We start from the raw sequence: 21,542 nt of genomic DNA on the forward strand, positions 1-21,542 counted from the left end.
CGGAATATACATAGCCATCCTGCTTCCGTTTATGTTTGTTTACTGTCGGGCCGGATAGCCGCGCACCCGCCTCCTTCACTCGCCGACACTATGACTCCGATGGATTCCGACGACCATGTGACTTATAATATACTATTTATGACTCAAGTACGGCTAATCCGATTAGGCTGAAGGTTGAAACCACCAATCATGTTCCTTCTGACGCCCTTTATGGACCAGGGTTGCGGTAACTCTTTGGAACAATCCCACAGTCGACAGGCTTTGGCCCTAGAAGGTCCACTGGGTATGGCAAGCAGCAACTTAGAACCAAGAAACGGCCATACAACCTTTATTCCTCTGCGCTTATTCTGAGTTATTTCCTTTTGAACACAGCTGAACCTTTTCAGTTAGTGCTAGCTTTTATTAACTAATATACTCACGAATATATCAGCTCTCTGCTTAGTATAGGAGGGCGGCGGGGCCCGCGCCAGCCTGGCGGCCAGCGCCCGCGCCCACTGCGCCGCCTGCAGCGTGGCGTCGCGGGACATCGCGTACACGCTCTGCGCTAGCCGACATACTTTGTAGATCGTGTATCTGAAATACACATGTTATTATTTATAGTTGAAACTAATGTTGATGTCAAAATGAACAAATACAGTGAGGGCGAGGAACTAAAAGACACGCGTCGCGTTCGCGTATGTGTGCGTATCTAATTCATCAGCGTACGTGCTACTGGACATAGCAGCGTGTGCGACGCAGTGTTGGCACGGCATTATTATTTCTTATACTAATTATTGTGATTAACCCTCACTATGTACTGTGTGCTAGGAATTGCATTCCCTAGTGCTACATAAACAATAAAAAGGACAAAATGTATAAAAAGTAAGGTCAATGTACAACGTAGCTCGTACATTTGTTTCTCAAATATTAAATTTTTAATACATAATCATAAGGGATAATCCTCTTAAATATAGGTATAAGCAATGTTTTTTGGATCGTATTTACATGTATGGAAATTCACAATTTATTACACGCAGCAGTGGAGATACAAAACTCACTTGTCAGGCTCGGCCATATCTTTCTCCGGGTGTCTCATCATCTTGCCGATGGTGTCGTCGAACTCTCGCAGCAGTCGGTTCAGTTGATTACACGTGATGTCACTGTAAACGGAATTATAGGTTAGTTTTTATGATTGTATATATATTTTTGTTGCGACGGCGTTATGACTTGAACTTTTTTGGAAATCACTGCGATATTAAGCGTACTTACACATTTATAATATTTTAATTGAGACGTGCCGAGGAGAGAGCAAATTGGCCGCGGCCATCTTGACATTTCTGCAGAAAGTTTTCTTGTCCAAACGAATCACGGCGTGTGCGTTGTCTATGCGTAACTTCTGGTCTCAACATTGGCTCGCCCGACGGCGGCGTTCCGTCGCACGAACAATGATAATAAAGTTGACGATTGTTAGTGTGGTAACATACTCCCGGCCTTGAAAGCGTCAGGTTTCAAAGTTGAATGACGCCTCTCTCCTTGGCTTGATTAGTAGTATTAATTGTCGGTTAGAGGAAGCGGGCAGATCTTGGAAAATGCCCGCCTTACTACGCCGTCTTGTTTGCGTATATCGGCAACACGAGATATACCGTCCTTCCCAGGGTAGGTTTTCAGTATTCTTCCTAAGCTCCACTTCAACGGTGGCAGATTGTCATCCTTAAGAAGGACAAGCGTATTCTCTTTTAGGTCATTTTTATGTTCCTGCCACTTGCTCCTGGTCTGCAGCTCTGACACATATTCTTTAGACCAACGCCTCCAAAAGTGCTGCCGTATTTGCTCAACCCTCTGATATCGGGTGAGTCGGTGTTCAGGAACATCGTGGACGTCGGCAGGCACAGGCGCAGTCAGTGGACGGCCAACCAAAAAATGAGCAGGAGTAAGGGGGAGGTCAAGAGGATCGGTGGACATGGGAGTTAAAGGACGTGAGTTTAAAATAGCTTCAATTTGCGTTAAAACCGTAGTGTACTCTTCAAACGTGAGATGTGCATTGCCAACTACACGACGGAGGTGATGCTTACAACTCTTAACGCCAGCTTCCCATAAGCCTCCAAAGTGGCTAGCATAAAATGGAATCATTTTAAATTTAATAGTCTGCGAAGTTGCGTATTCTTTAATGTCATCAGAACAATCATTTAAGAATTTTGAAAATTCGTTCATTAAACCTACAAAGTTCTTGCCATTGTCAGAAAAGATCTCAATCGGTTTACCACGCCGCGAGATAAACCGCTTGAGAGCCAACATGTAAGCATCGGATGAGAGATCGCTTACAAGTTCCAGATGGACAGCACGCGTAACGAAGCATATAAATAAACAAATGTAGGATTTTTGAACCCTTGCTCCTCTACCCTTACGGTTCAACGTGAACACCGGTCCCGCATAATCCACGCCGCACCGTATAAATGGATAACCAGGGTCGAGACGTTCTTGAGGCAAATTACCCATGATCGGAGTAACCGTGGTCGCGCGTAAACGTGCACACTTCACGCATTTGTGCACTACATTTTGCGAGATTGCGACCGGCAATCGGCCACCAAGATTCCCTTATTGTAAATAACAATAGCTGAGGCGCAGCATGCATGGTACGGAGATGTTCATGCCGAAAGAGGAGCACGGTAAACCAATGTTTCGCAGATAATAAAATTGGATGTTTTTTGTTAAAATTAAAATTTTCAGAATTTTGTATTCGTCCACCTACTCTTATCAAATTGTTTTTGTCAAGAAATAAATTTAACTTAAGCAATTGCGCATTTTTCTTTATAACCCTTTTGTTACTAAGCGACTCGCAAACTTCGGGAAAAGATTCTTGTTGACTCAATTTAGCCAAAGCAAGTTCCGCATATTCGAGCTCCGTGACGGTTAATAAGCCCGTTCGCCTATTATTTCTATTGCGCGTATTATAAATAAATCGAAATAAATAAGCAGCAGAACGCTTCAATCTTAAATATTGAGAAAACTTGGAAAATGGAAATAAACTGTCATCAATTGACTGATTAACTATGTGACAAAGAACATTAGACTTTAACTCGGGCAACTCTGAGTCGCAATTTACGTTATTATTACTTGATATATTTTTTATTTCAAAGTCTATATTGTGTAAAAATTGTGGGCCGTCCCACCATAATGATGAAGAACTAAGTGTATCTAAGTATACTCCTCGCGACACTAAGTCCGCAGGATTATCTTTGCCAGAGACATGTCTCCATGGGTGCTCCTTGGTTAGGTCATGGATCTCTGCCGTTCTATTCTGGACGTATGTTTTTAGTAAATTAGGAGGCATACCCAACCATCCTAGAACAACGGTGGAATCAGTCCAGAAAACGACATTATTGACTGTAGAACGTAGAGAGCCAATGACTTTGGAATATAATCGCGCTCCTAATAACGCGCCACACAACTCCAACCTAGGTATAGTTGTGGGTTTTGTAGGTGCGACCTTACCCTTAGCGCATAACAAGCGCACCGTAACGACAGATTCACTATTAATAGTGCGGACGTAAACACAGGCACCATACGCTACCTGCGAGGCGTCAGTAAATATATGTAGTTCAGTATGTATTGGGTCACAACACATAACATATCGCGGTATACGTAGATTGCCAAGCGAAGATAAGTTGCTAGTAAACCGGTTCCAGACATAAGCTACGTCACTAGGAACAGGTTCGTCCCAATCTAGTTTTAATAACCAACATTTTTGTAACAATGTCTTGGCTATTGTTATAAACGGGCTTATTAACCCTAACGGATCAAAAATCTGGGCTGCGTGCGATAAAATAATGCGTTTACTAATAATAATTGAGTCTGATTTTATTTGCGAATAGTAGTTCAATTCGTCCGACGCATTATTCCAACCAATACCTAAAGTTTTGTTCTGAGTGTTATCGCCAGTTGCGAGTCGCTTATAGTCTGTTTTTTAATCTCGTAGACTAAATTGACACTTGCAAAATGTCAAACTTTCTAATAATTTTGCTAGCTCTGTGGTGCAGTGTTGTACTTACGACACCGGTTCGTTGAATCGTAACTTTTTATCTATAATAGACGAATTAAATATTCATTCAAAGTTTTATATTTAAAATTCACGTACGTACACATGGCTGTACGACGTGCTACAAACTGCCAGGGATATCCGACCACGCAAAGCCATGCGTTATCGCGTCTATTAGTGCGTCTATTATAGATAAAAAGTTACGATTTAACGAACCGGTGTCGTAAGTACAACACTGCACCACAGAGCTAGCAAAATTATTAGAAAGTTTGACATTTTGCAAGTGTCAATTTAGTCTACGAGATTAAAAAACAGACTATAGTAACATTCTGCACATCATTAGGGTTCGCGCGGTCAAAGTTAAAAACCCATTTACGTAAAATAAAACATGCAGACTGTAACACGTGACTAGTGCCCTCGCAAATTGCGTTTAAATCATGGATATTGTTCGATCCGCAAATTGAAATTAAATCACCTTGAATGGCGGAACCAACCATCTGTATTTGATTTAAAGAAATACCTGAACTCGACACCATTCCGGCATCAAAAACGACACGCAATTTAGTAGTAGTAGCGTTTTCACGCAACACTCCGTGGTGAGGTAAAAAATAATGCGGTGTACTATACGTTTGAACAAGACTCATGTGACCTAAGTCAATGTATTCGTGTATGAAATCACTATACATTTGTTTATACTTGGCATTACGTAGTAATTTCTTTTCTAACGAGTAAAACCGGTTTTCGGCCTGAGTACGAGTGTCGCCCAAGCAATCAGGCGAACGCTTGAATGGCACTCGCACATAGAAGCGCCCGTCAGCCAGTCGCTTTGTTGTTTTGGTAAAATGCTCTTCGCATGCGAGTTCCTCGTCGGTGCCGATATTATTATTATTCACGGTCACCTCCTCTATTTCCCAAAATTTGCGTAAAGATTGATCTAATGAACAATCATCATCAGATATTGATGACTGTGTAAAATTACATGAAACATTTTTAATAGGTGGATTATTTAAACATTGAATTGAACCAGACACGACCCAACCTAACTTTGTATTCTGAAGGTAAGGGCCGATTGTAAGTCGCATTTTACCTTCACAAATAACCTCCCAAAACAAATCCGCACCTATCAACATATCTATCTGTTGACTATCGTAAAACTTTGGATCAGCTAAAGTGATATTGTCCGGTATACTGAAATGATTTATATTCAAAGTTGTTGTAGGTAACCTTGATGATATTTGCGGGAGAATTAAACACTGAACACGCGAAGTGAAACTTCCATTTTGTGACCGAAACTCAATAGTACAGGATTGCGAACACTGTGTTATTAAGTTTCCGACACCATGTATATTTTGAGTGGACTGTATAATTTTAGGTTTTAATTTCTTTATGAAAAATTGCGAAACAAATGAACGTTCACTTCCGCTATCCAGTATAACGCGCGCTTTATGGTATTCACCCGATTGGCCACGTACATCGACAATGGCAGTTGATAATAAGACAACTTTAGTCACATTGTTACAGCCCGCCTGAATATTGTGTACTTGTAACGAGTTACTATGTGTTATATTACTAGTGTCAAGCTCTGAATTGCTAACAGCTGATTGCTCACTAGATGTCATTGACCTTTTATCCTTACAGTTAGCAACCTCACAAATTAATGAATTGTGTTTTTTGTCACACTTTCTACACGGACCAAAGACACAAGTACCTACAGAATGGCCGGAACGCATACAGTTTATACACAAATTCTTGTCTTTAATTATTTTTAATCTATCTTCCGCACTTAAATCAAGAAAACTTTGACAAGAATACAAAGGGTGTTTTTCATTACACATTAAACAATTTTTGTAGAACTTTGTAGACTTAGATTGTGATTTATTGTTAGATTTATTAGTACATAACTACATTACAATGAACTTTAGATGTGGAAATATTATTTGTTTGTTTTTTATTTTCAAATCCACTGGTTGTATTTATTTTGCTATGTGATACTATGAGAGTCTCTAATATTTCAGCTTTATTCCTAAGAAACTGTAATAAATCTTCCAATTTAATTATTGACTTTGAATTATTACCAGTGTTTAAATTAATTCTATGTTCCTCCCAGTCACGCTCCGTGATGGGGTCTAATTTGGAAACTACAATATATATAATTAATGTATCCCAGTGCTCAGTTGGTTCACCTAATAGTTTTAATGCACGGAGATTTTTCAAAATGTTGTCAATTAGTTTTCTTAATAACACCGGAGATTCTTTTGTTAATGCTTGAATTGTGAACATGGACTTTACATGATTGTGAACCAATTGCCTAGTATTATCAAACCTATTGATTAACAATTCCCATGCAATGTTATAATTGTCAGCGGAGAACTCCAATGATTCTATTACAGCTTTAGCGCTTCCTTTAAGTGCGGATTTCAGGTAGTGAAACTTTTGAATTTGTGTTATACTGCGACAGTTGTGAACTAGTGACAAAAATGTGTCCCTGAACTCTAGCCACTGCTCATAAGCTCCATCAAAGTTAGGAATTGTGATGGTTGGTAACTTTATTTTAGCAGTACTGTTACTCGGCAAATCTTGCAGAGATCCCTCATCAGAGCCTGCCATGCTTTTGACAAGGGCAAGAACCTTGTAGTATTCTTGCTCAAACTCTTCGCGCGATTCGAGCTGCATGTCAATTTCTGACTCAGAACAGATATCTTCTATCTTACCTTGAACTTCATTAAAATCTAACAAGATATTTTGAGCACCTGTGACGCGTAATTTTAGCTCTTCTTGCTGTTGAAATGACAAGTTCACGTTTTGAAACGAAGACACATATTTTTTGAAATTAGTAAGCCGACATCTTGTCGATGCACGCTTCTTTTTTAAATCTTTTAGCATTTTATCCATTTTATCTGATGATTCCATTTTAGCTTGATAAATAAATGTATTCGGTACTCACGGTTTCCAGCGGTTACTTAGCTAACAGGCGTTCCTTATGCGGGCGAGCTGAAGCGTATGCGCATCACCCCACACCGTGCAAGCTTGACATGCGAAAATTTTATAAACACAATGGAAGAAGAACCGAAAATCAGATTGGAAAAGGGATAGGACTTAAATGCAAAAGGAATAGGATAAGTTGGCACGTCTCACTTCGCAGCACACGTTACGCCAAGCCACCACACCACGTGCGTCCATACAACACTTTTCGTAAATATTGTTCTTTCGCGTACGATCCGACGAAGAAGGTCCACTTATTATGTTGCGACGGCGTTATGACTTGAACTTTTTTGGAAATCACTGCGATATTAAGCGTACTTACACATTTATAATATTTTAATTGAGACGTGCCGAGGAGAGAGCAAATTGGCCGCGGCCATCTTGACATTTCTGCAGAAAGTTTTCTTGTCCAAACGAATCACGGCGTGTGCGTTGTCTATGCGTAACTTCTGGTCTCAACATTGGCTCGCCCGACGGCGGCGTTCCGTCGCACGAACAATGATAATAAAGTTGACGATTGTTAGTGTGGTAACAATTTTTTTTAGTTAAAACATTGACATATGTGGCTATGATTCAACATTGTAATAAAATTAAAAATAGGTTTCCCAAACTATAAAGTTATAATCTTACGGAGGATATCAATCACCTATTTGTTGATTTGGCTAAAAATCGAAATTTGATTTACTTATAGGTACATCTTACATAGGTATAAATAGGGCAGATCTTCCTCTCCACCACCCAAAGGTAGACTGGTAGAGAAAGCCTAAGGCGTTGAGTCCCCCATTGTTCTTTGTGACCAAGTAGTATTTAAAAAAAGGTATAGCAAAGCTTGTGAAAAGAGAGATAAGGAATAAAGTAAGCTGGTTTTCTTTTTCAGAGGAATTAGTATAAAACAAATCTACTATCGTCCACCAACAAGGTGGACAGACGACCTGTCGCCTCCAACAGGTATCTGTCAAATCTAAGGGACAGGCCTATGTTCAGCAGTGGACGTCCTATGGCTGAGATGATGATGATGATGATACATACGAGAAGGTGAGCGGCGCGAGTACAGCGGCACACTTGATGCGCTTGGCCAGCTGCGCGGTGAAGGCCCACTCCGCCTGCAGGCGGGACCGCGGCATGTGCTCCGTCACTGACATCGTTGTGAGGTATGAGAGGTATTGCTGGAAATATGACGAAATAAATATATTATTGACATTGACACATCAACGCGATCATATTGATAAAGTAAGAGAGTAGTGCGATAGAGCAGAAAGTGAGTTGATATCATCATTTACCACAAAAGTAGAAGATTGAAAACAAAAGTGCAGCTTGCATTTTTCTTTATCCTACACTATTATAATATCTACGGAAAATAACACATTAAATAGCGTATTTTCCACTACATGCAAGTTCACTGCTTAGCATATGTGTTAGCAGTCAAAGGTTGCAATTTCTTGAATACATATTGTAGAAATTTGTTACTTTTTGGCAGAGGGAGTAGAAATCAGAAGACATTGGTTTGCGTCGCAGTGCCGTACACCGATGGAAGCTTACATTTACAATACTTTATGCGTGCAGCACTGTTACTTATTGAAACCCATCATGTTCTTTCTTAAGCCCCTTTATGTACCAAGGTCGCGGTAACTCATTCTAATTATCCTGTAACCTCGACATTTCATGCCTACCTTAAGCAGCGTCTCCACGGTATCATCAAACGTGCCGGTGAGCAGCAGCAGGTCCCTGGCAGCAGGCCCCGGGGGCCGGCCGCCCAGCGCGGCGCGCACGTGCAGCGCGAAGTCCGCGCGCATCTCCGACGCGATGTCCAGACCCTCGCGCAGCTCGTGGATCAGCTAAGGAGACACGAAATTAATTACACTTCATGTTAAAATAAACATCACGTTAGCATCGAGACGTGAGAGTGCCATGAACAGCAGTGTCAGATTTAAGCCTGAAACTGCGTTAAGCGGGCATTAACGCGGGAATCCGTCACGTGGAGGTCACGGGCCCCGCGCCCATGCAACGAACGGGGCCTCCGTGAGACAGAACCCGTTGACCTACGCGTCAATTACCCATCACAGACACCCACTTAACGCAGTTTAAAAATTACAATATTATTATGTTAGTTTCATATGCAACCATGTAATTTATGTGTATGCTCGCTTATGATATAATTTCTTGATCATTTATCAAATATATAAAAATATTGTTCAGCAGTTACTCAAGCGCTGCATTCCAAAATCCGCTCTACATTATTATTAAACGAGTAATATGATGCAGCAAGTAAACCAAATCAAACAGAATTAGCTAATCAGTATATTAGTATCAAACAGCTCCTAAATATTTGGTTTTGTTAGGCTTAGCACATAAAATGGCTACCTTTGTAAATTAAAATAAATAAAAAAATATATAAAAAAAAATATTTGCTTTATTCATAAAATACACAACTTATATCAATTCGTGATCACCGCTGCACTAAAAAATGAAACGCTCTCTAACGCAGTGAGAAATAAACTGAATAGAATCCTCGTCGAGTTTTCTTATCCTAAGTTACCAACAAATTGATTTCAACGTCAAAATATATAAACCAAACACTAGTGTCAAATGGCTAACATAAATAAATAAAACTATTTGGCGGCACACATTACCTGTTTAACAGTAAGACACGAGGGATGCTCCGGCCTGGCCTCGAGGCGGAAGGACAGGTAGTCGTGCACGGCCTCCATGCACAGGCTGGACAGCAGCAGGAAGTGGGACCGGTACGAGGGCAGGCGCATGGAGCGGCACTCTTCCGACCAGCAGCCGTATCTGAGGGTTGAGGGTATTGGAGTAGTGGTGTGGGTAAAACAAATAGATTAGGTTACTTTGGTAAGTAAAGTTAGATTTTGCTCTTATATCTAGACACACGGCAGTGTGTCCGCCAAGTTCGAGCAAAAAAAGCGACACACCGGCCGTGGGTTATATTACACGAACCATTTCGGGCCAAATTCGACCCCCCTGTAACTCAAAATCTATTTTATTTACGCATACCAAATTTCTAGTATCTGTTAAGACCCCCTCACTTATCTAAAATACAAAATTTCATTGATATATCTATTGTAGGTCTTAAGATATTGACGTCAGAAAATCGCTATTTTTGCTATACACTCACTGACTGACTGATTCACTGACTCACTCATCAAAAACCTAGACCACTTCCAATGGTCGTATGGACTTGAAATTTGGCATGGAGGTAGGTCTTTATGTCAAGGTAAAGGGAAAAATCTGAAAATGGAAAAGTGTGAGACGGTTTCAAAATAATGAAGGTGTTTTATACCCGGTGTAAATTTATACCCCTAAGGAACTAAAACGAACTAAATTTATCTATATTTATATAATATATCTTCGAATGGTACAAAGGTTTGTATTTAGTCAAAGTAAAGTAAAAATCTGATAACGGCCAAGTGTGAATCACTTTCGAAAATAACGAATATGTAACTTTGATCCACGAACATAATATATGATAACATGTCATGTCAGTCAGTTGGTAAATCTAGTCCATTTAGTTAATCTAGTTCATTTCTTTGTAAAAAACATAGTGCATATTAAAAAGTCTAAAATATAGTATAAATGAGACATTTCTTTAACTAACTTCATCATAAGAAAAAAATAAAATAAACAACCTTACAAAAATAAATGAAATCCCACCCAAAACAAAAATGTGAAAGACTGCCAAGTTCGATAATATGGGAATGCTTCGCCTATAAAAGAAGTGAGATCTGAATAAGTACCAAGTTCCATACACATACCTCAGTTAAAAATAGTTACTTTTTAATGATGATTACTTGGCAAGTTTTAATAGAATATTAAATACTTGATTCATTGTGTTTAGTAGGTTTATAACAAGGTGTATGAAAACTTGCCAAGTAACATCATTAAAAAGTAACTATTTTTAACTGAGGTATGTGTATGGAACTTGGTACTTATTCAGATCTCACTTCTTTTATAGGCGAAGCATTCCCATATTATCGAACTTGGCAGTCTTTCACATTTTTGTTTTGGGTGGTAAAGGAAAACACTCCAATAAACTGGACAAAAACTAAATTTAGACGATAGTGTGCTCATAAAAGTCACCGTTGCAGTTTAATATATTAAAAATACTTTATAAAAATTAATATTTCTTAGTTGCAATTTTGGTAAATAGAGAGATAAATAAATATTCTTAAATTATTTTCATAATTAGGTTGCAGGAGAAAAGGCATAACTGTGTTATATATTTAAAAGGGAATACGTAGGGACCAAACAATCTACTCAAACAGGAAATTATTGCACAATTCCACAAGTTAATATAAACAGGTATAAACATCCAAACAGAACATGTATGTAGAGCACAATTTCTCAACTCAACTCGGTACCGGGATATTCGGAATATTTTAATTATTTTTTTTAAATAACTTTGTTTATTTTATCAATTGGGATAGAAGTGACAATTTCAATATCCCAAATATCCCAGTACCGAGCGCGCTACGCGCTACAGTAACAAACAACCACACTGTACTGACCTGCTTAGCTCATAAGTCTTGACTTCATCTTCATCTTGTCTCTCGGAGTCAGGTCGTTCATTTGCGGCGTCCTCGAACACTTCTTCACCATCCTCCTCGATAAGGTTCTCTGAATTCACCGTCTAGGGTAAACGAAGAAATTATAAAATAGATCTGAAACTGACTTTTGAAGATTGTGCGACATCGACGTGAAAAAATAATATTATTTTTCGTGATTGAGTAAAAAGGGTCTTAGATTTCAGTGCGAACGCATCACTTTTTATTAGTCAGTTTTAAATGTAACTTCTAGCAAAATTATAGGTTGCGAAATCATTTTGCCAATTTTTTTTTTTTTTTTTTTCTATTTACCAGCAGAAGTTGAAAGCTTCAAATCTAGTATCTATCGAGGGGATATGGCACATGTTCGAGCAGTGTATGTTCAAGAATGTATCAGTATCAAAATAGCCATAATATCTCGCGTATATGCTTTTCTTTCTAATGCTTTCCAATGTACTCACTTCAGGTTTCTCTAGCGTGAGATAGACCTTGTCGAGCAGGTTCATCCTCATCTTGTATATGAACATCATGCAGCGCCTCACGCCTTGCGTCTTCAGGATCTCTTGGTGGTAGTCCCTGAACAGAATATATTTATTAGTCAATATTTCACTTTATTCTTCTTGTTATTTTACAATAGAAATCATACGTAAATGAAAAAATATTTTGAGCTATATTATTACCGCGATCGATAAGATCACGCCGCATATCGAATGTTATCGAATGTAAAACATCAAAACACCATTTTATTTACCGATTTCGTAGTGAAAAAATCAATAATATAGAGGTAATAATATAGCTCGAAGTATTTTCTCGTGTTTTTCTATAATATGTATAGAAAATAATCTACTATTCTTTATTTGATTGAATTAACTGCTTTTCCTCAAAATTTTACATGTCTAAACAGCACATTTGTCCCACTTACCTATACAAAGAAACTTTACACTTGTCAAGCAGTCTCATATGAGTAAGCTCCGTCAGAGGTCCGATGTCAAACGCGTCGTTAGCCACCGGCGGTCCCTCGCTGGACATGTAGCCGCTCTCGTTGGACGTGTAGGGGTCGCCGAACTTGTAGGCTGAGGATATGTCCGGGGTTGGGAGACCGTTTGTGGACGCTATGCTCTCTGGAATTGGGAATTTTAAATGTTAATTTTATGGTGTGAAAGTCAGTATGTCTAGAAAAAAAAACTAGTGAGATGACGGCTAATAGAAGAGTACGGAAGGAGAAAACATGCTAACTATTTATATGGAACTATTTATATACTATAACTATTATGGTAAAGATCAATAACTACAGGCTGGCTAAAACCAAGTAACCTTGTAAAACAAAGATGGGCAGTAAATCGTGTCAGGCGCTTTTCATTGCAGCTAAATTCTATAGTGGCACAACAATTGTGATGAAGATAAATACCAGCAAATAAATGATATTTTAAAAAATAATGATATTTTATTATATTGAATTGTTATCCAGGTACCATAAATAAACATACATAATAACTAGTTTTTATAAAAACAAAATAAAAAAGCACAACTCACTAGAATCAACTCCACTATCAACATCATCAGTCCCCTTGTCCTCCTGTCCCTCCTCTCCCTCCTGCTTATGTCCGTCCTCTCCCTCCTTCTCCTCACATTCACCAGGCTCCTCCTTGACGGAGCCTCCCGACTGTCCGCTGCAGTCGCTGCTGCTGGAGTCGGATGGATTGCTGACGTTGAATCGCACCTGGCACGGACGTGTTTCTGAGGATTGTCTGCAGAAGAAAACTAGAGTTAGTTTTTGTGTACGTACACGTGAGAGTCTTGTGGTTAAAGTAACAGATTTTCAAGTATAAGTGTCAGGCGGCTACTAGTGTAATTTCTTAGATGTTCAAGTGACAGCAGAGACCCACCAATTCAAGGTGTCTTCCGAAAAACGGAGAAACTTGTCATGACAAGATGGTCACTCATACACGGAAAGCACCACGTCGGGTGTTATTTAACCTTATGATCAATCAACCCGTGCGGCTGTTACTCAGCTACGAGGCCCTCCTTTCATTCTTCGCAATAGGAGTGAATTGACACTTAGAACTAGTTAGTCCACATTACCTGCTGATGCTGGAGTCCACGGAGGTGGCATGCTGTGCCCCGCGGCGCTGGCTCTTGTGCAGTGCCATGTTGTACCAGAGGCACATCGACATACAAGTTAGTCCACATTACCTGCTGATGCTGGAGTCCACGGAGGTGGCATGCTGTGCCCCGCGGCGCTGGCTCTTGTGCAGTGCCATGTTGTACCAGAGGCACATCGACATACAAGTTAGTCCACATTACCTGCTGATGCTGGAGTCCACGGAGGTGGCATGCTGTGCCCCGCGGCGCTGGCTCTTGTGCAGTGCCATGTTGTACCAGAGGCACATCGACATACAAGTTAGTCCACATTACCTGCTGATGCTGGAGTCCACGGAGGTGGCATGCTGGGCCCCGCGGCGCTGGCTCTTGTGCAGTGCCATGTTGTACCAGAGGCACATCGACATACAAGTTAGTCCACATTACCTGCTGATGCTGGAGTCCACGGAGGTGGCATGCTGTGCCCCGCGGCGCTGGCTCTTGTGCAGTGCCATGTTGTACCAGAGGCACATCGACATACAAGTTAGTCCACATTACCTGCTGATGCTGGAGTCCACGGAGGTGGCATGCTGTGCCCCGCGGCGCTGGCTCTTGTGCAGTGCCATGTTGTACCAGAGGCACATCGACATACAAGTTAGTCCACATTACCTGCTGATGCTGGAGTCCACGGAGGTGGCATGCTGGGCCCCGCGGCGCTGGCTCTTGAGGCGGATGGAGCGCAGCATCCTTCGCATGGCCACCAGCTTCAGCCGCATGTGCAGTGCCATGTTGTACCAGAGGCACATCGCCTGGAGGAGAAATATTATCTTAATTATCTGGGATATACGGATTATGACCTTGGATAATGGCTATTGGAAATGGAAGGGAGGTAAGAGCAAAGTACTTTATGTATTGGTTAGTAGCATATAACCAAATATTAACAACCACTACTCAACAAGAACACAGCACAAATTGGTCACCTTAATCCTATTCTTAAACATCTGCGTGGCTATCTGCGGGTGCTCGACGGTCATGTTCCTGGAGGAGGGGTAGAGCGCCACGGCGTTGAAGAAGGAGTCCACCAGCGCCGCCACCTCGCGCATGGCGCGGCCCACCGCCGCCGCGCAGTACGCGCACTCGAATGATAGGCAACCGAACATCTGCTCCTCTAGAAATACAAATACATATAAATATGTTATACAGTATATTCAATAGAAACTTTCGGTTATTATTTTAGCCTGTAGAAACTACTTCGCGTATCCGGATAATATAGCCTACGTCACTTATGGATAGTACAGCTTCCCAATAGTGAAAGTTCAAATCAGTTTAGTAGCTTTAGAACCCTTCGGCAGGAACAAATAAACAGTAACAAGAATTCTCTGTATGATATTAATGCAGAAACGTTCCAACCCACTGTACGCGTAAATGCTTATGATATAAGCAGAACGTTGTATTCTTTTTTATTCTAACTAGTAAAGGTACTACAGGTTTTATTGTTGAATTATATTGAGTTTAGATAACCATATGCTAAATTTTAGGCTGTTCAATCACAATAACTCGATTTCGGGTGACTTGTGGGTTGGAACGTTTCTGCATATCTACGTCCAATTTAGATATTTATCGAATCTTGAATATCCATATTAATATTATTCAAAGTAAAACAAATGAAATAATTTACGGCTACTCTCATGCTACGATCTCTATTGGAAAAAAAATAGCAGCAGTAAATAACATACCTTCATTAATCTCCTCATGAACTGTAAGATCTTCCTGTGAGGTGACAAAGTTCAACGTGCGCTTGCTATTCGCTCTGCACGGATTCTTATTTACAAACCTGGAAATAATTATTACATTTTTTAAATAAACACAGATGTCTCCTTTCTCACAATTAATCTTAGCTGCATGGTAGCACTTCTAGCTTATCACATACATATATTCTTTGGGATTGGCTTCTATTGTATTGAGATGCAATTTTACATTACATCTAATAACTTTTCTAACAATCTTTCAACCTCATACAGCTACCATGTGAGCCTTCTATGTCTATAAAATATTTAAATAAGCACTTACTTATATTCGAAAATATTATTAATAATCTTAGGCACGATGTTCCTCTGGGCGCATAGATACGCGTCCTGCTGCGCAAGAGTTCTCCCCGCAAGCTTGGCTTGCAGCTCCAACCAGATGAGGTCTTTGAGCTCGTTCTGCCAGACTTGCTCTTCGCGGCTTATCTGAGGAGGAGATGATTTTTATCATATCTTGAGAAGGTTTTGTATGTGGATGATGTCTTCAATTAATATGTAGTTTGGTGTGTACTGTCGACTAATTACATGAATGACTCACTTTGTCTTACAATCGTTTTTAACTGTCAAAACACAGACTACAAAGAGGTACTGCAGAGCATGCCGAATTTCAACCTTAGTCTCAACGAAAACTTGCTTTAGGTGAGTCATGCATGTCATATGCAGATAGTACTTGAACGGTCTATAAATGTTTTATTGATGTATTGTTATTTGAATGATAGCAATTACTTAGTATGATTGATAGCTCGATGTGAAAGGGACAATTTCTGACTACCACTTCAGGGAAGGCAAACACAATTTTATATACTTAACGCATAAGCCAGGACCATAGGACCATGAGACTCTTACAACTATACCCAGATTTACTTTTCTTATTCAGATTATTTTTATAATGAAAACAAGATCAATTCACAGATTTTATTTAAGTTTTGTACATTTTTAGATTTCAAGGCTTATTTAATTGAAAAACTTAAAATATGTGAATACTCACGGCTCTCTTACAGCCCTTCTCAATATTCCCCATATTGATGAGCAGACTGAAGGTCTTGTGGAAGCTGACGCGGCTGGGAGGCAGTTCCTCATCGCCATCACAGCGCCACCTCTCCTCGCAGTCCGGCAGCAGGGTGTCATGGCCGATGGCTTCGCGGTGCTTCGGCCGCGAGGTGAGCGACATGAACCGGCTACATGACTCCACCTGAGAGTGGAGCTATTGGAAGTGTTAGTGACGTTGGGTGGAGCACGGCTAAGATAATAGAAGAGGAATTAAGACCGAAGATATTCAATTGGTGGCGTAGCTATAATAGGTATTGGAGAGAGATTAAATCATTTAAGAGAAATATTTAGGTCAAAATTAAAATTCTGGTCTACTTTTCAGATTTTGTAACCCGTGTATTATGTAGGCTAGCAAGAGTCTTAGTATAAAATCATTAGCTGTATAATTATTAGCTGTGATATCATAGAAACCACAGGAAACAGCTGTCACTATAAACTTTTTTATTTCCTTACGGCAACACCAACAAAAGCATTATTTATTGTCGTCACACCAATCATCCTCTTGGTCTACTTCTTTCAACTACAAAGTTACAAAGCACAAACTTACTAATGTGGGCACAGCCGGCATGGGGTTTGGAGACGGCAGCGAGTCAGCGCGCACATCGTGCGTGAGGTCCTGCTTGCTGTCTCTCGCCCGGGAGCGGATCAGCTTGAGGCTGCACCGCTTCTTCAGGCGGTCCAGCACTGAAACATCAGAAGGTATTGTCAGTTTCCTACTCAACACAATCAAATTACGAAATACACGAACATTAAAAATGTATGACGATCATGACTGCAGAACAAAACAACCTGAACATCATCCCGACATTATTTAGATACGAGAGCTTTAATTTGTTTTGTATGAGAAACCTATATTTAACTTTTCTTAAAGCCGGCGAGCAGGGAAAAGTTGTGTCAAATAAACAAAATGGTTGAAACTATCAGGACAATATTTGAGTAAAAATTGTGATCGAACAGTAATGACAATATAATATTATTTAATACATACTGGGAGAGGAGGGATCATGCACCTGGTGGTCCACGACGTCTTTCCTCTCTCGCAGCAGACGCTGGAAGCCGGGAGCATCCAGGTGGTTCCTGTAACAAAAACAAGATTAAAATGTAGCCATGCTTAAGAAATATAATTGATTTATGGTCGATGTTGATCAAAAAAAATATTTGAAATCGTAATATATTGATCGATATGATTGATGATAATAATATGAATTTTGTATTGATCGATACGAAAGCATTGAATGATTGTCAAAGGGTGGGAGTTTTGGGAAGCCTCAGAATTAAACCTTCAAAATAAGGGTCAAAAGAACTTTGAAAATTCTGAATTTTCCTTTTGTTCCTGGTATGATTTGAAAAGTTTAAACACATGAACATTCAAATATTGGATTATGAGTCCATGGCACATAAATATAGTGCACATGACATTATTTTTATACACCGGGCAACTATAAATTACTGTCAACGTGTGTTAAACAATTATGTACTTCATAACGGGCACGCTATTACATATCTCATTAAAATACCATTTCAGTGTTCCAAGGACAGTATATTGGGAAATATGTACATAGTTGTTCTAGATACGTAGCTACATATTATCATGAACATCTAATGATAATAGTTTATCTGTAGTAAGGAATCTAGTTTTGACTACAATCTTAATTATGTTTCTTACTTATTTTATAAGAAACCAACTATTCACCCGCTTTCCAGGAAATCTTTCCGTACACGGATACAATATAAGCTATGTCACCCGGGAATAGTGTAGCTTTGTAGCTTACCAATAATCAAATAATTTTTAGTTGAGTATCGATTGTGATTGAGTTGAGTATTTTTAAGGAGTCTTTAAAGATTACAAACAAAAACTATTTTTCTGTTTATAGTATTTTGTTTAGATAATAGGTACCCGTGAAATAAAAGATGATACCAAGAACCAGACTTGAAGACTGAAAGATAAAAACAAGGGTGTAACAAGAATCCTCATAAAAGTCACATATAAGAATGCAGTTTTTAATGTTCATCAAGCCAGTTTATAACCCACACCGTACAGGCTTGGAATGCAGAACCTACAAGATCGTCTTAACGAGGAAATCATTTCACCACGCTACCTTCAAAATTCAAGATCATACTTTCTTTAAAAACGATCTATAGGTACAACAATAATTTTAACAGTAAATACTTTTACAATACTCCTTGTATTGTTAATATTAATTAATTCATTTAAAATGTAAATAATTTAATCTATGTAGGTATGTTGCTATTTGTCCACAGCTTATAGATAAGCAAGCCGTTGATTACAAATTGACGGATTATCGCATACTTATTAATCATCGATAGAAACCTTGTCATAATAGTGGTATTGTTTCATTCAACTTAAAAGGGTTTACAAGGAAATGAAGAATATGATTAAGAAACTATTGATATTCATACCATGTTCATTTTAAAAGGAATGAGTACGCCTAAAACATTTGAACAAAGGTACTACTTAAATTTTTAAATAGAGTAATAAAAAGTCCAAGGTTTTATGCATCATATCTAGCCAGTTTTAGTTGAAGGCTTAGGCAATAGGAGCCTGCAGCTACAGTCAACTTGAATACAATTGAAGATATGTTTGCTAGTAGAAATTCTATTGATTGTTTAAAAACTTCTCCGCTTCGCTTTGGTAGAGTCCGGCCGTAAAGGTATACAAAATACAAATACATTTTCACTTTTGTTTAAGGCAACTGGACATCTCTCTCTGTGTCCTGATATGTATCCCTTATGGTGGTGGGGTCATCTTCCCTACATTTCTTCTCCACTTCGCTATGACATTCTCCGACATCTGGCACTCCCTCATTTTTTTCGCCTCTTAATCACGCCATGTAGTCTTGGGGCGGCCTCTAGATCTCAAGGCGACTATGCCTATGGGGCCCTATTGTCATCGGTTGGTATCATTGTCCCTGGTACCAGCTCGGAAGAGAGCAGTGAACTGACACCAAATGATTGTTACACCTGATAATTAACTATACCTATCATACAAGGTGAATATTTCGTTTAAGTTAATTCCAGAAAATAAGTTACTGGTCCAATTTGGAAAATTCTGTCACGTTTTCGCAGCGCATTTATTGAGGTAAATGGTGGTAATGGTAAGGCTAAATGGTTCTCATTCGTGTACATCCGTGAAGTACGTAGGACCTAGTTTTGCGAGCGGTACTTTTTCAGATTTTGGTCACGTTTTGATTAAAACTATGATTAGATTATTATAAGTCACTCATTAAACATTTGGTGAATAATTTACAATATGCCATTCATGATCGTTATCTAGAAATAAAAGCTGTAGTGTTGCTACGAGTGATACCTGATACTATGATATAGAAATAAATAAATATTTACTTTGACACCTCCATACTGTGTCACAACATAATGCAATCATATTGTAAAATATTTAATAATGGTGAAATATATTTCTGGCATTTATCTGGCCTTTTTCAGTATTCGATAGAACATGATTTAGCAATAGCAGGATTTAAGTGGTACTTTATTATCTAGTTAGTATCATGTATCAGGTAAATTTTGGCGGGTCATGATTGTTTGCATGACTTGAATGAATAGCCGGCGCCTGCGCATTCTTAGAATAATGTACATACGATAAATGACTCGTTGAACACGGTTCAAGGTAGGCTAGCAGCTTCCTAGTATAAAGATAGAGCGTTTTTTAGTTCAGTAGTTTTTGAGGAAAATGATAATAGATAAACACATGACTTCTTTAAATATGGCTTAGAAAACGATTCTCAGAACACAGACATCGGTTCCAAAAGTCGCAATTTTAACAAAATAACCGGTTGGGATTTTTTTTTTACGATTTACCATGTCCTCCTCCTAGCCGATTGTTGGCTACAGCACCTGTTCTCATGTAAGGAGATTAGCCAACTGCGCAGGACATATTATAGTGCACAAGCATTTACTCAGACACAGGTGCACTCCCTATTCCTTCACTCTCATAACCCGATGGGACGGCAATCCGACACGACCGGAGAGAGATCAGGCGCAACTTGCTTAACGATTTACCATAATCATTCAGTGAATGAACCCTCAGATATTGTTTACACAGTGTTGCTATATTGCACCGGTGTGCACACGTCTTTAATTTTATATTTACATAAAGCTCCCTTTTATCTGTGTTATCTCAAGCTGACGCAATTTTTTTCTATTTGCCGTGGTTAGATCATAACCCTAGTTTAAGATCTAGCATATTACGATTGGCCGAAAATCGAGAGAACATCTCACGTGGTTTATTATCTGTACTAATAACTAATATAATAAAGAGGAAAAGAATGTTATTTGGTTTGTGTATACTAATAAAATGAAGTGGACAAAATATAATTTTTGCTTGTTTGTAATGAGCAAACTCAAAAAATACAAGACCGATTTAAAAAAATCTTTCACTGTTGGAAAGCTACACTCTTCCCGAGTAAAATAGGCTAGTTTATCCCTGTATGGGCAGCAGTTCCCACGGGAAAATGGCTAGACTTTCATAAGGAAATGACACAGCATATCAAAATCTTAAAATTCTGTTAAACCCAAACGGAAAAGTATTATCAAATTTCTTCGTACACTATCACATAGCAATGCGGTGAATAATTCAATATCTATCGATGTCCTACTTCTGTTATTCTAGATCGAAGAGTGAGCTGAGTCATATCCTGAAAATATCTTATCACGTCGTAATTTTATTGTAATAAGTCCTTTCGATGATATAATTTGGTGTTTTGTTTGCAGTATTTATTCGTCTGCGTAATATTTTGGCATTTGGTTTTAGTCACGTTCGTCATTTAGCCAATCACCTACCTACACGGGCCGGGTTGTATTAAGTGGATTGTTAAGAATTAGACTACCCGTCGATTATACGGGACGTCCTTAAACGTATGGAAAAAATCATATAAGGTAATTCAATTCACAGGTCAATTCCAAACTTTACGACCCAAAAAGAAGAAAAATGTATGGGTACTTTAAGTATTTAAAAAATGCTGTAGCAATGAAATTCATAATATTAATGAGCAAAATTCTAAATTACCTCTCTAT

General features: G+C 39.1%; 1 protein-coding gene across 1 annotated transcript in view; it reads right to left on the reverse strand.

Moving 5' to 3' along the window:
• The window catches only part of LOC110378274 (mitogen-activated protein kinase kinase kinase 4), a 65,186-nt gene that overhangs the window by 12,307 nt on the left and 31,337 nt on the right, over window positions 1-21,542 (reverse strand). Inside the window, exons 3-18 of the mRNA XM_064037915.1 lie at window positions 17,479-17,567; window positions 17,038-17,174; window positions 16,429-16,632; window positions 15,706-15,866; window positions 15,372-15,469; window positions 14,616-14,803; window positions 14,305-14,444; window positions 13,090-13,304; window positions 12,479-12,677; window positions 12,018-12,132; window positions 11,521-11,642; window positions 9,628-9,787; window positions 8,668-8,832; window positions 8,027-8,163; window positions 1,038-1,139; window positions 420-573 (exon numbers count right to left, since the gene is read on the reverse strand). Of these exons, the coding sequence (XP_063893985.1) occupies window positions 420-573; window positions 1,038-1,139; window positions 8,027-8,163; window positions 8,668-8,832; window positions 9,628-9,787; window positions 11,521-11,642; window positions 12,018-12,132; window positions 12,479-12,677; window positions 13,090-13,304; window positions 14,305-14,444; window positions 14,616-14,803; window positions 15,372-15,469; window positions 15,706-15,866; window positions 16,429-16,632; window positions 17,038-17,174; window positions 17,479-17,567 (2,386 nt within the window). The remainder of the gene's footprint in view (window positions 1-419; window positions 574-1,037; window positions 1,140-8,026; window positions 8,164-8,667; window positions 8,833-9,627; window positions 9,788-11,520; window positions 11,643-12,017; window positions 12,133-12,478; window positions 12,678-13,089; window positions 13,305-14,304; window positions 14,445-14,615; window positions 14,804-15,371; window positions 15,470-15,705; window positions 15,867-16,428; window positions 16,633-17,037; window positions 17,175-17,478; window positions 17,568-21,542) is intronic.

Source organism: Helicoverpa armigera, chromosome 14 (genome assembly GCF_030705265.1).
Source record: "Helicoverpa armigera isolate CAAS_96S chromosome 14, ASM3070526v1, whole genome shotgun sequence".
NCBI classification, from domain to species: Eukaryota; Metazoa; Arthropoda; class Insecta; order Lepidoptera; family Noctuidae; genus Helicoverpa; species Helicoverpa armigera.